At 51.1% G+C, this 15,063-nt stretch overlaps 1 protein-coding gene across 1 annotated transcript; it reads right to left on the reverse strand.

Moving 5' to 3' along the window:
* Nucleotides 1–6,137: 6,137 nt before the first annotated feature.
* On the reverse strand, nt 6,138–14,238 carry Slc66a1 (solute carrier family 66 member 1). The gene is made up of 7 exons (XM_059255292.1): nt 13,978–14,238; nt 10,329–10,458; nt 9,689–9,776; nt 9,139–9,281; nt 8,894–8,986; nt 8,020–8,205; nt 6,138–6,597 (listed from the first exon to the last, which is right to left on the reverse strand). Exons 1-7 carry the CDS (start codon nt 14,139–14,141, stop codon nt 6,520–6,522), a joined length of 882 nt encoding a protein of 293 aa, XP_059111275.1. The 5' UTR covers nt 14,142–14,238; the 3' UTR covers nt 6,138–6,519.
* Between the last annotated feature and the right edge of the window lie 825 nt (nt 14,239–15,063).

Raw genomic sequence — 15,063 nt, forward strand, 5'->3', positions numbered from 1 at the left:
CTTTGGAGATCAGTCTTCTGTCAGATGTGGGGTTGGTGAAGGTCTTTTCCCATTCTGTAGGCTGTCTTTTTGTCTTGTTGACCGTGTCTTTTGCCCTACAAAAGCTTCTCAGTTTCAAGAGGTCTCATTTATTAATTGTTGCTCTCAGTGTCTGTGCTACTGGTATTGTATTTAGGAAGCGATCTGTGCCACTGCATTCAAGAGTACTTCCTACTTTCTCTTCTATCAAGTTTAGTGTAACTGGATTTATGTTGAAGTCTTTGATCCACTTGGACTTGAGTTTTGTGCATGGTGACAGATATGGATTTATTTGCAATCTTTTGCATGTTGACATCCAGTTATGCCAACACCATTTGTTGAAGATACTTTTTTTCCATTGTATAGTTTTGGCTTCTTTGTCAAAAATCAGGTGTTCATTGGCCGGGCGGTGGTGGCGCACGCCTTTAATCCCAGCACTCGGGAGGCAGAGCCAGGTGGATCTCCGTGAGTTCGAGGCCAGCCACACAGAGAAACCCTGTCTCGAAAAACCAAAAAAAAAAAAAAAAAAAAAAAAAAAAAAAAAATCAGGTGTTCATATGTGTGTGGATTAATGTTAGGGTCTCCAATTTGATTCCATTGGTCTGTATGGTAACCACATTTTTTTATGTTTTTTTTTTCTTTTAATGTTTCCCTTCTGTAAAACTACTCGTGATTTTACTCCTTAAAAGGGGCCCAAGAGATGGATTTGGGGCTGCTCCCTTTAACCCAATGTAGGAGGCAGTTGCTGGTCAGTTCTTGGGTGCACCCCAATGAAAAAGATCAAGCTTGCTTCAAATTTGGCTCAAATTGCAGTAGTGGTCTTATTCTCCAAGTTGGGATTAACACTGGTTGTCCTAGAACTCACTATGTAGACCAAGCTGGCCTTGAACTCACAGAGATCCACCTGCCTCTGCCTCCCTCTGCCTCTGCTGGGATTAAAGGTATGTGCCACCACAGCCAGGCCTGAGGGGCAAATTTTACAGTATGGATTGTCTCTCTTTGGGACCTGGGACTGTGTAGTTGGAAGTTTCTTGGGTCCCACCAAGCACCCCCCCCCAGTCCCATCGCCCACTTATAGAATAATCATTCAGAGGCTTAATATTATTTATAACTGCTTGGCCATTTGCTCAGGCTTATTACTGACTACCTCTTACACTTAAATTAACCCATAATTCTTATCTATGTTTAGCCACGTGGCTTGGTACCTTTTCTCAGTTCTGCCTTGTCATCTTGCTTCCTCTGTGTCTGGCTGGCAACTCCTGACTCAGTCTTCCTCTTCCCAGAATTCTCCTCATCTGCTTACCTTGCCTATACTTCCTGCCTAGCTACTGGCCAATCAGCGTTTTATTTATCAACCAATCAGAGCAACACATATTTATAACATATAGAACGATATCCCACAGCAGGGCTGTCTATGCAATGTAACATGAATAACTAGGGGTGAAACTCTTGACTATCTGAGCCTGCTCCTTAGAGGGCAGAATCCTCTATAATCAAGATACCTCAAGATAGATTGTGGAGTTGGGTGTGGTGGTATAAACCGGAATCCCAGCACTCGGGAGGCAGAGGCGGGAGGATCATCCTTGGCTACCTCTAGAAGTTCAAGGTCAGCTTGGGATATGTAGACAGTTCCCTAGGACAAACTGGCTGGTGCTTTTTCTCCCTTGCTCTAGAGTTAGATCTTAATTTGTGTCTCCCTTACTCTGCTCAATTGCCCAGGCTGGCCTTCTTACTTGGGTCTTGCTAAATTGTCCAGGCTGGCCCTTTTACTTGCTTTGTAGCCCAAGCTGATGTTCAACTTGTGCTCAGCCTCTCCAGTGCTGAGATGAAAGGCCTATGCCACCAAACTTGGTTTTCTTTTCTTTCTCCCTCTTTTTTAAAAAATTTATTTCTGGGGGGGGGAGGGGCAGAGGAGTATCAGATCTCCTGGAGCTGTAGTTACAGGTTGTGAGCTGCCTGATGTAGGGGCTGGGAATCTGAATGCAGGTCTTCTGCAAGAACAGGATGTGCTCTCAACCACTGAGCCATTTCACCAACCAAGCTTAGTTTTCAATAATTACTTTTAAAAGCATGAAATTCAGAATATAAACATATAAACTCACAAAACTCTTGAAATCTATTTAAATTGCTGTTTTTTGTTTTTTGTTTTTCCCGAGACAGGGTTTCTCTATGTCATTTTGGTGCCTATCCTGGATCTCACTCTGTAGACCAGGCTGGCCTCGAACTCACAAAGATCCACCTGGCTCTGCTTCCCGAGTGCTGGGATTAAAAAGTTGTGTGCCACTGCCACCCGGCCTTTTTTTTTTTTTTTTTTTAAGATTTATTTATTACATATACAGTGTTCTCCCTGCAGAACCAGAAGAGGGCACCAGACCTCATTACAGACAGTTGTGAGCCACCATGTGGTTGCTGGGAATTGAACTCAGGACCTCTGGAAGAGCCAGTACTCTTAACCTCTGAGCCTTCTCTCCAGCCCCAGATTGCTGTTTTGGTGCTTTTTTGCACTTGCTATTTTTAGGTTTTTGTTGTTTTTAAGACAGGGTCTCAGCTGTGGTGGCACACACCTTTACTGCCAGCACTTGGGAGGTAGAGGCAGGCAAATCTCTGTGACTGTGAGGCCAGTCTGGTCTACAGAGTGAGTTCCAGGACAGCCAGGTCTGCTGTTACACAAAGAAACCCTGTCTCAAAAAAGCAAAAAAAAAAAGACAGGGTCTCTGGCTGGAGAGATGGCTCAGCAGTTAAGAGCACTGGCTGCTCTTCCAGAGGACCCAGGTTCAGTTCCCAGAAACCACATGGTGGCTCACAACTGTCTGTGATTCCAGTTCTAGGGGACCCAACACCCTCACATAGTCATATTTGCAGGCAGAACACCAATGTAGCCTAGGCTGGCCTCACAATATCGTTAAGGATGTGATGGACACCTGCTTCCTCGGTTCAGGTCCCAACGAGGATGTGTGGAGTCTGTGAAGAGAAAGGAGGAGACAGACACGATCCGAGGGTGAATGGGGATGGCTGCCCTCAAGTTTATTGAAAGAAAGAATACATCTTTTAAATGTTATACTTGCATGGAGGACTATGGCAGAAAGGAGGCATGTGAGCTGGAGTGTGGCTTGAGATCAGGGATTGAGGAAGCTAGCATGGGCCTTGACAAGTTAATAGGCTCCAGTCATGTGTTGATGGAAGGGCCACGAGTTCCTCTTGCTGGACATAGGAATTTGTCTCCCTTTTTAGCAAGCAGGAACTTTCTTCAAGCCCCTGAGGAAATGGGGACTCGCCTAAACGCCTGACTTTGGGAAAAGGATTTTCTTGGGGGAACCTGACACTCTACTATAGAATATTGTAGTTTCTTGTATGGCTTAGTTATCCAATTAACTAAAGCTTAAAAGTGAGCAAAGAAGAGGCTAGACAAATATTATCATGAACCTGAGTATACCTTGGGAGTTTATAAATCTTGATTTTCAAATTTTTTTTTTTTTTTTTGGTTTTTCGAGACAGGGTTTCTCTGTGTAGCTTTGCGCCTGTCCTGGAACTCACTTGGTAGCCCAGGCTGGCCTCAAACTCACAGAGATCCGCCTGGCTCTGCCTCCCGAGTGCTGGGATTAAAGGCGTGTGCCACCACCGCCCGGCAAATCTTGATTTTCAAATATCAAGCATATGCTACTTATCTAAATATTCTAGCAACTTGGTATTAACTTGTGTGGGAGTAGGTAGTTATCACCCTGTATGATTCTAAGGTGGAAGGGATTTTTTTTCCAAAGAATTATTTTGTTTAGAAAACCTACCATTGTACACATTTGCATCCTTCACCAAAGCCAGCACCAAATTTCCCAAAGGGAAAGGCATAACAGTGAGAATCACTGAAAATGAAAGTCAAGGGTGCTGGAGAACTGTGATCTGCAAAGTTGACATCTGCAACTTTGTCAAGCAGCAATGGTCGCCGTGTGGTCCATGCCAAAGACAGTTGCTAGTGGCAGGCCAGTCTCCCCACTGCCAGTCTCTAGACAGTGTCTCAGGCGTTTTATTGAGCATCTATCTACTGTATCCTGGGGACACAGTGGTGTAGAGACAGATGCTCTTTGCCCAGTTTTCTGATGGGGGTTTGGAAGTGGGAGTAGCTGTATCCTCAGAGCTGTGTTAGGTGTGGCTGGGACAGAGGCTAGGAACTTATCAATTGAGCCCATGGGGAAAGCAATCTCTGAAGCCAATTCAGAAGGGGTGGAGAAGCGTGATTTGGGACTCCCTCTCCAGGAGAAGAAGAGATCTGGAAGCCATACTGTGCTAACTGTAGTAAGTAAAAATAAATAAATAAATAATAAAAAAATCCCAGGTCTGATAAATAATCAATGAGAATCCTAGTCTGGGAGCTGATGTGAGCTATAGTAAGACCCTATCTCAAAGAAATAAAACAAATCTCTCTCTCTCTCTCTCACACACACACACACACACACACACACACAACTATCTGACTCACTATAGGAGGAGTCTTTGCAGGCACATGGTCCAGCCTCCCCTCCCTTTGAGTGGCTTGAGAAGACCCTCCTGGGTAGGTATATTTCCATTTCCGTGGCTGAGCCTGGACTGGAACCAAAATGCCCACACACGAGGCCTGAGGAAAGATCTGAGGGGCCTACTGTACCTTCAGGCCACATCGAGATGAGCACCCCACCACTCCTTGACTTGTAAAAAGCAGCAGAGGTGTGGGCGAGGGAGGAGAGGGAAGCCAACTTCTCGTTAGTCAAACTGGCTGTTTCTCCAGGAGCCTGAGGAGATGGCTAAACTCCCTTGGATGGGGACACTAACAGAGTTACCATTTCTTCACCCATGTGCCAGACACCAGGACATAAACCCAAAAATGAATCTCATGCGGTCAGCACAAATACCTTCTACGGCCAATAACACTGTTTTTTTTTTTTTTTTTTGGTGTTGTGGGAGAGGGCAACAGGCGTAGGGAGCTGGCCCAAGTCACAAGGCTCACCAGTGGCTGAGGCAGGCTTGAGATCCTGAAGTCCCTGAACCACTCAGCAGGGACAGACCTGGCAAACATAACCAGGCTCTGCACACCTCCTACTCTGACCCCTACAGGAACACTAGAGCAAACCTCCAACTAGAGGACTCAAGGTTAGGTAGGCTGCGTGGTCTGTGCCTGAGTAGAGACCACACCTTCTGTCAGACAGGCATTCCCACAGCAAACACATCTCCCCTGAAGAGGTGTCACCCGACTGGACAAACGGACGGGGGCTGTTCGGGCAGGACTGTCACTTCCTTTTCTGCTGCCCACGCAGCTTCAGTTCGACCCTGAACCTGAGGTCATGTGCCATGTGGAGGCCCCAGATCTGCAGACTTGGAAAGGTGCCATCCGGTCCTAGGAAAGTAGCAGAGAGCCAGGTCCCAGGATGGGACGGGGCTAGACATCCGGCTGCAGCCGGCAGTCAGTGGGAGCACCGCATGCCTTGCCTGGGTCTGTGCCAGGACCCGCTCTCTGCAGCTGCGGGCAGGGAAGCTAAAGGAGCACTCTGAGGTGGCTGCCCTCTCGTCTGTCTGTCAGGTGGCCTCTGGGTTTCTGGACCTAAAATAATATATGTGAACAAGCTGGGGCTAACAGGAAAGGTAGCTAGTTCTCTGTCCCCAAGTCACCCAAAGTGGTGGCCCGCAGGAAGGAGGAACGAAGTGAGCTGGAAGCCACCTTTCTCCGTCTTTCCGCCTTTGTCACTTGTGTGTCCCCTCTCCTCCTGTCCTCCTCCTCCACCCACGCTTCCAGTCCCCACCTTCTCCAGGAAAGCACTGGTCTGCCCCTCTTCTCTACCTCCAAGGTGACCTTCGCTGAGCTCTGACTCTACAAGACACCTGACCACATGCCTCGCTCTGGGCTAAACCACCTCACCCTATGCAACCCCGGCGAGCACGCAGGGAAGCACGGTCAGGCCAAGCCTCTGGGACCGTCCAACCAAACCCCACCTCGTTATCTGCCTCGCAGGGAGCCACTGATGGGTAGGGCCCACCAGGGTAGGACACATCAATAAGAGGACATGGATGCTGGACATGGGTCCCCCACCAGTCTGGACTTACCCTAGGTCCCTGCCCAGACCCCAAGCACCATGGGAGGGAACAGCAGAAACAGGTCCAGCTGAAAGGTATCATTTACTAGGTTGTATCCAGTCACAGGGACAACCCTGGGTCCCCTGGATATGATATAGCCTGGGGTACACAGGCAGACTGAGGTAGGTGGATGGGGGGTGGCCACACCATCTTCTGTGGTCTCCGCTATGGGTCCCCTACAGGCTCCTGGAGCAGCTGTCTTATACCTGAGAGGTATGTCCCGGCACAACATGATCCAACTCCAGACCTGTCTAAAGGCCAGGCATGCAGGGGAGGCAACCAGGCCCAGAGTTCCAGGCCTCCCTCAGGCCGCCTCCTAGGCCCAGTCCAGGGGCAGCAGTATCACTGCCCACACTTCGCTCTTCCTGGGATGGCAGCTGAGGTTCCCGTCATCTAGGGCACAGGTCAGCTTGGGAGGAGGGGCTCTCGCTCTGAGGCGGCAGCAGAGGTGTGGCTCCTGTACACCAGGAACTGGACGGAGATCTGAAGACGGCGTTAAGACCACAGCAGACACCCTGGGCTGGCGCTGTTCCCACCACTCTTCCCTGTTCTGCAGGTGACAGGGGCCCCAGGACCTCCCAGCCTTGCTCTTGCTCGCTCTCACACCGCCCTGAGTGCCACCCCCGATCCCCCAGCTCGGCCATCAGGAACCCTGGAATAAGACCGTCTTCCTCTCTACGACACTAAGAGGCTGGGTCATTTGGGGCCTTTCTCTCTCACTACACCCCACGGGGACGTAGCAAATGTTGAAACAAGGGCCATGTTTACTTTCTGTCAAGTGGGACCCAAATAATATCCAGTTGGGCCACTTGGCAAACATTGACAGAGCACTCACTGAGTGCTGGGTGGGCCACAGGGGAGGATGCTCAGACACTGATGCCATCAGCTGTTACCCCGGCGAGCCAGCGACTACTGACTCAGATGAAAGGAGAGAAACACTGAGGACTGATGCTTTCCGCTGTGTCCCTCAGTGAGGAGGCAGTGGAGGTCAGGAGCCGAGCCCACTCCCGCTTGCCTTCATGCTCTAGCTCTCGTTTCCAATGCAGGGGTGCACTGACTTTTCTATTCCTCGGGGCCTTTGCACAGGCTGCAGCCGGACTCTGCTGCCTTGCTTTTCCCTGAATAACTTCTCCCCCAGTCCAGGTGAGATGACACCTGCTGAGGCCTATTTACCCCGACCCAGGGCAGTCCAGTGGTGATACGCTCCTGCCGTCTTTCCCTGCAGCACTTGGTACCACCGGAGCGAAGTAACTACCTAAAAAACCCGGTGCTTCTGTCCTTGCTCACGGATGGTGCTGGTCCTGGCTAGGTGCCTGACACACAAAAGAGGTGCATACTCTTGATGAACAGATGGACTGATGGATACAGGATGGACGGATGGGGGTGGGTGAGTAGATGGAATGATGGATGAATAAATGGGAAGTTGAATGAGTGTGTGGCTGAGTAGATAGATGGATAGGGGGTTGGATGGATAGATAAATGGACAGATGGATGGATGGGTGGGTGAGTGGGTGGATGGATGAGGCTGGAAGGGTAAACAGGATGAATGCAAGGTTGGACTGTAGATGGGAAGATAGGTAGATGAATGGATGTGTGGATGAATACATGAATGGATGGGTGGATGGATAGACAGGTGGAGGGGTGAGTGTGTGGATGAGTTGTGGGTGGGTGAATGGATAGATGATGAATAGGATGATGTTGGATATGGGCAAATGGAAGATGGATAAAAGGCTGGATTGTAGATGGAAGGATGGGCTGATGAATGGATGTGTGAGGGAATACGTAAATAGATGGATGCGTGGACAGATGTGTAGATGGAGGGGTGGACTGATGGGGATGTGCATGCCGAAGCAGAGGCTGCCTTGCCCACATGACTTTGCCAACACTACACACCTTAAAGGATACAACGGTGTCGAGCAGCAGCACACCCAGGCTGCCCACGAGCCAGGGCAGGTGGTGCAGCAGGTAGCTGCCCTCGCTCTGGCCTGCCTCAGGGTTCTTGAACAGCACGCTCAGCCCGTACAGCGTGTTCCCCAGCATCACCAACGCAAACAGTGAGTAGGAAACGCCCTGGGTTGACTGCCGTAGGAACTGGGAGAAAAGGAGGTGATGTCAGAGACCTCAGAGGGTTCTTGTCTACAAGAGCAGCACTTGGGAGGCTAAGGCAGGAGGATCATGAGTTCAAGGCCAGGCTTACACTATATAGCCAGTGAGGGGTCAATCTGGGCTACAAAAAGAGCCCCGTCCCCTAAACCAGAAAGGGCTCTTATCACTCCGGATTGTAACCGTCCGTGTGTGTGCCCTGGGTGGTACATACTCAGCTGGTTTTTCATTGTGTGCCCAAGGCCCAGCATGGACTTGGCACCCAAAACAGCCCTATCCAGGGCCCAACTCCAAGCACTTCTCCCAGGACCCCAGACATCACGGCTGCCTATGCCTGCTGGCCGCCGGCTCTGAAGCCCGCAGGGACTCTTCCTGCCGGGCAAGCCTCCAGTGGGGGGTCCTCATCATCTCCTGTCCACTCTCTGGCTTCTCAGCTCAGCAACTCCCTCACACCTGACCTCCAATGTTGCTGAGACACAGTCTCAGGCACCCCTCCACAGCAAGTGTCATGGGGCCAGTTTCCCAGAGGCAGAAAGAGGCTCAGTCAGCTGGGTGACTTGGCCCACATCAACAGCTGCTGTGGTCAAGATCTTCTGAACAAAAACTCCCGCACCGTACCATTGCTCAACCTGCCAGTCCTCCTTCCGTGTGACCCACACCCCTACCGAAAGCTCACATTGGTGCGGATCTGAGGCAGCCTTGAGAGCAGGTACAGCACGCTGGAGACGGAGCCAATGACAAAGCCGATGACCTCCTTCTTTGTGAATGGCTGGGGGGCGGAGAGGCGGAAGCGGGCATTCACTATCTGGTGGGAGTTTTAGGGAGCAGTCCCCCCAAGAGGGAGAGTAGCCCCCACAATTTAATATCTACATGATCATGCAGGGGAATGAGATTCAGCCCACCCATGTTACCCTCCCCTACCTTATTGCCAGGCTCCACAGACAAGAGCATCCGTCCCCGGAAGCCTTCCCTGGGGAGAGCCACAGGATCAGCGATGCTTAACAGTGGTGTGATACACACCGTCCCCAAGATGAACAAGAGCACAGAATTGATAGGGGTAGACACTGGATTGAGGCAGGAGAGAAGCCAAGGTTAGGTATCTAGGTGACAGCAGACAGCCTGGGATGGGAGTCCCAGCCTTGCTTTTCAGTAGCTGTGTGACCTTGGACAAGTGACCTAGCCTCTCTGTGCTTCAGTCCTTCATCTGTAGAATGGGGATACAACAGTACCCTTCCCCTAGGGATACAAAGGAAAGACAGTCAGGGCAGAGGGGTCAGCACTCTGCCCTGGAGGCTGCTCTATGACTCACCCTCCTTTCTGGCTCTGAACCAGAGAGAGGAGAGAGAGGAGAGAGCAAGCGGGATCTCCCTGCAGCTTCATCTGTATGTGTCTCCATCTCAGCTTGCTTCAACTCAGGTCCCAGACCGTCCAAGGCCAGCAGAGCCCGACCCAGAGTGACCCCTGGACTCACATGGAGAAGGCCGGTTCTTGAACTTGTAATGGAAGTACAGGGTCAGCATCACGAGGTCAGCCAAGACGTAATACACAGCCGTGTAGGTCTGGGAAAGAGAGGCAGACCCGAGTAATGGCTGCTGTCCTGGGCCGATGCAACCACCCTGGCAGCCCTCCACTGCACCCCAGCTGGTGACCAGCTCTGGTCAGAAGGCTCCCTGTTCCTACCTAGGCGAATGAGGGATCAGGTGGACAAGGGGTCCTGCAAGACTCCAGCCTGGACAGCCAACAAAGCATCGAGTGCCAAGAGTTGAGACAAACAGCCAAGGCCTTCCCGACTGACCCTGGTTCTGCTGGCCATGGAATGTCTGTGGTTCCCAAGGAAAGCCCCATTTGCTACTTTGAGGGCCCCATGCTCAAAATTTTAAGTTGGGCCCCCAACCTCTCAGAACCACAGACTATGGTGTGGTATGCTTACATGGCAAACGGGGAAAACTGAGACTTGAACAGAAACCCTGACTCACCCATGGTTATACACAGCATGGTGGCCATGGAGTGGCCGACAGACATGAAGTCCCAGCCTCTCCTCCCACAGCTGCTCCCACTTGTCCTTAGCTGCCCTGCTGTGCCTGGGACCCACCCACCTGGGACCCACGCACCTGCAGGGGTAGCTGGTCTGCAAGGAAGGAGCCAATGAGGTTGCAGGAATCTCCACCGATCCAGCCCAGGAGGAACCAAAAGGACAGGGCCTGGTCCATGTTCCCTGTCTTGCAGGCCTTGATGTATTGGCTGAGGAAGAGGAGGGGACACGTGCTCAGAGGCTGAGGCCTAAGAAGCCACTTTAAAGGGCCAATAAGAAGACCTTAACAGTAGGACTTTGGCAGTGATGGGCAAGAGATGGCCCAGGGGCTTAGGCTGGAACCCAGAACTTCAAAGGCAATATCCTCAGAGCATTTCTTTGATCTGTGGAGGAATTTTACCAGTGGGAACCCTTACCAGCCCAGGAGCACAGCAGCTGTGTATCTTTCCAGACAGGCCCACAACCTTATTCAGGGTCCCCCCACTGCACCCTGGCATCTCCAGAAGGGACCAAGGGTCTGTACAAGTTTCCGAAGCATGTGCCCGGCCTTGAGAAACACCTTGGCTTATTTTTAAAATCTGGTTGGTGGGATTGAAAGCATGGGTAGGGCAGCTGAGGTGGGTCTGAGGCCCGGCCCGGCCCGGCCCGGCCCGGCCGCTTTTAGGAGTCATTGATGGTAAGACACGCAGACCTTCAGCCTGGTCACTGTAAGGGTGGCAGAGAAGGAAGGGTGGCCAGACCCCGGTAGCTGTTTCACAGGCTTTTGGTCCCTTGGCTGTCTGCCCTAAGGCCCTTCATGCTGTGGCTGGGTTGGGTATGAAGCCAAATGTAATGAAGCCGCTGCTGCTAAGGGGTCTGGGCACGGACCTAAGCCCCCTGTGGCAGTGACTCCTTGAGTCCCAACACAAGGACGGTCAGGTCGATGAGGACACTGCACACTGGGGACCAAGATGGTTGTGTCACTCCTAGGATTCACCCTGGCCAGAGCCTCTAGCCTTGATGCTCCGTTGCTCCTGTCACTACTTGCTTGCGACAGGCCTCAGACAGTCCAGGCTGGCCTCAGACCCTCTGTGTAGGCATCCTCTCCTGGGCCTCAGACAGTCCAGGCTGGCCTCAGACCCTCTGTGTAGGCCTCCACTCCTGGGGCTCCAATCCTGCTCTTGACTGTTACACATGGTGGTTCACAACTGCCTGTCACTCCAGTTCCAAGAAATCAGACACCTTCTTCTAGCCTCTGAGAGCACTGCACACGTGATGCACAGACATGCATGCAGGCTAAACACTCATACATACAAAAGAAGAAGAAGAAAATTAAAGAGAGAGAGAGACAGAGAGAGAGAGAGAGAGAGAGAGAGAGAGAGAAAGAAAGAAACTCAGAGCCAGGTACAATGACACATGCCTTTAATCCCAGCACTCGGGAGGCAGAGACAGGTGATTCCTATGAGTTCGAGGCCAGCCTGGTCTACACAGTGAGTTTCAGGCTGCTGGGAATAGATAGTGAGCCTCTGTCTCAAAATTAATTAATTAGTTAATTAATTAATAATAAATAGCCAGGCAGTGGTGGCTCACGCCTTCAATCCCAGCACTTGGTAGGCAGAGGCAGGCTGATCTCTCTGAGTTTGAGGCTAGTCTGGGTCTACAGAGCGAGTTCCAGGACAGCCAGGGCTACGTAGAAAGACTCTGTCTCGAAAAACAAAACACAACAAAATAATAATAACAATAATAATAATAATGAAAAATTTTAAAAAGAAATTCATGAGAGTAGAGAGACAGCTCTACAATTGAGAGTGCCCGCTGCTCCTGCAGAAGGCCCAGATTCAGCTCCCAGCACCCACATGGGGGCTCCCAACTATCTGTAAACTACAGTCCCAGAGGATGCAGATACTGTCTTTGGGTACCAGGCACCAAGCACACATGTGGTGCACTTAAATACATACAAGTAAAACAACCAAACTCATAAAATAATTTTTTTAGAGAAAACAAAGAGAGACTCAGGAGTGGATGCTACATGTATAATCCCAGCAATTTAGAGATGGAGGCATGAATATCAGGAGTTCAGGGTTACAGGGTCTCCCTAGATAGCCCAGGTTGGCCTTGAACTCATGATCCTCCAGTCTCAGCCTCGCAGAGACTGGAAAGGGGATGGGGTATTACAGGATACATGTTATGCATATGGAGGTCAGAGGACAACCTCTGGTATTAGTCCAGACCTTCCACCTCGTTTGAGGCAGGGTATCTTGTTCACAGCTGTATATGCCAGGCCAGCTGGCCCACAAGCTTCCAAAGATTTTCCTGTTTCTGCTTCCTACTTCACTGGGAGCACTGGGATCACACACATACACCACCGTATCCACCTTTACGTGGGTTCTGGGGATTCAAACTAAGATCCTCATGATGAAGTAGCAAGCAATTTACACTGAGCGATCTTCCCCAGCCGACAAGCATACATTTTTTTAAGATTTATTTTTAGTGTATAAGTGTTTTGCCGGCATGAATGTATGTGCACCATGTGTGTCCCTGGCGGAGGCCAGAAGAGGGTGTCAGATCTCCTGAAACTGGAGTTAGAGGCAGTAATCATATGGGTATTGGGAATCAAACCCAGGTCTTCTGCAAGAGCAGTGAATGCTCTTAACCACTGAGCCATCTCCTCAGCCCAAGAGCAAATTTTTTTGTTTTTTAAGACAGGGTTACTCTGTGTACCCCTGGTTGTCCTGGAACTCTATAGACCAGGCTGGCCTTGAACTCACAGAGATCCACCTACCGCTGCCTCCCGAGTGCTGGGATTAAGACTGTGTGCCACCACAGCCCAGCCCAAGAGCACAACAGCCTTGGACGATAGAACTCTCAGTGAATTTCTGATTTCACTTCTGCCTGCCTCACCCTTCACGATGACCAGCCAGGCATGACGGTAGCTGTCCCTTCTCTCACACACCTGCTGTTCCTGGCCAGCTGCTTCCTGCCTGCTAATAGCTCATACCCCCAAGTTCTTCCTGGCTGCGGCCCTTCCTGCCTCTGCTGAGTGGCCAGGGGCTCTCTTTCATGCTTCACGTAACTGGACACTGGCACTATGCCAGCTTTCCAGCTTGTGCACATACTGGGTAAATGAGATCTAAGGCCCAGAGCAAGGCAATGTGACCCGGGTCACAGCCAGGAGGTGGCAGAGCTGAGTGTGGACACTCTGGACCCCTGTGCAGTAATGTCCTTATCCCCCAGCCCAACAACAGCCACACGATTTTGTAGTTCCCGCTTCCGTCTTCACCATCAGCCTGTCTTTATTTGAAGGACACAGCCGTGTCTAGTGCATCCCAGCCTGCCCATTCTCCAACCCCATCTCTTTCCAACAACAAACAGCACATTACCTAGCCCTCATCTTGTCTGGAAAACAGGGAAAGGAACTCTGCCTATTTCACGGGGCTGTTAATGAGGACCAAAGGAGGTAAACCCCACCAGCACTTAGACATGGGCCAAGAACACAGTGGGGGCTCAACACATGGTAGAAAATGTTACTGTTTCAGCAGCAGCATCCCTCAGCATGAGGTCTGGCCTGTGAGGACTCCATGCAGCGTCCCACCTTCAGAGCAAGCTGGCCTCCAGTGAATGTGATCAAGGGAGGGAGTAGACCTGGCCTGGACTCTAGACCATCCAGTGGAACCCTCAGGGCAGGACAGGGACTGCTACCAACCCCGAAGCCTCACCTGCCCCTGCCACAGAGTCATATATATACTCACGGGAAGGTAGACGCAGCAAAACAGAGAATGGAGGCCAAGCCCAGGCCCACGCTGGCCTCATCCCAGCCATCCTGAGCACATTCACCAAACACATCCCAGATCCACTGGATGGAGCCGTTGGGGCAGAGGGAAAAGTTGCTTGCGCCCAGCGTCCTCCAGACCATGGCTGCAGAGGGAGGGTCCCAGCAGGGAGGAAGGCGGAGGTGTAGGGACACAGTTCAGAGGCTGTCCAAACGCTCGTCCTACAAAAAGGGAAAGAGGTCTTCAGCGCTGGGAGGTCTAGCCCTTTCCACGATCCTGTGATGTCAACTGGCCCTGTCCTCTACACAGTGAGGATAATGTCAGGCCCTACTTCATATAGCTGCTGTGAGTTAAATGCGTTCATATGCAGAGGGGGCGGGCCTGTATGCCAACAGCAGCTTTGGATACAACTTGTGAACATGTAGGGTTTTTTTCTGTTTTAGAGGTCAGATCCAGAGCCCTGCATGTGTTGGACAAGATGTCAACAACTGTCTTGCGTCCTCGGCATTTTTTTTTTAACTTTGTATCTCAAGAGGGTCTCACAAATTGCCCAAGCTGGCTTTAAACCTTCAACCCCCCTGCTTCAGACATCTGAGTGCTGGGATTACAGGTCTGAACCACCAGGCCAGGCTTCCATTCCTGTGTCATTTCTATACTCTGACAAGGTCTCTGAGGCCAGGCCTCACTGGAGGGAAGACTACCCTTGGCGTCTTTTGTGTACGAATGAGAAGGTGGTTCCTAGGGTTGCCCAGGTACCCGGATAGGATGCTGGGGCCCATGTTCCTCACAAAGCCTGAAAGACATGCATGACACCTACCTGCAAGGAAGCCACAACCCACACCAGCGTATGGCTGGTGGAAGGATCAGGAAGAAAGGAGTCCTCCTAGTTCCTTGTACCTGCACAGAGTAGGACACTGTCACTTGTGCATGAAAACCTAGAGAGGGAGGGAGAGTCACCTCCTCCAGTCCCTGGCATGCGTTCACACATTCTGTCCTCGGCCTGACTCAATGGCACACTCCTGGCATATTCTGGAGGAACCTGAGACCACAGTAGGGAAGTCATCT

Source organism: Peromyscus eremicus, chromosome 2 (genome assembly GCF_949786415.1).
Source record: "Peromyscus eremicus chromosome 2, PerEre_H2_v1, whole genome shotgun sequence".
Lineage (NCBI taxonomy): Eukaryota > Metazoa > Chordata > Mammalia > Rodentia > Cricetidae > Peromyscus > Peromyscus eremicus.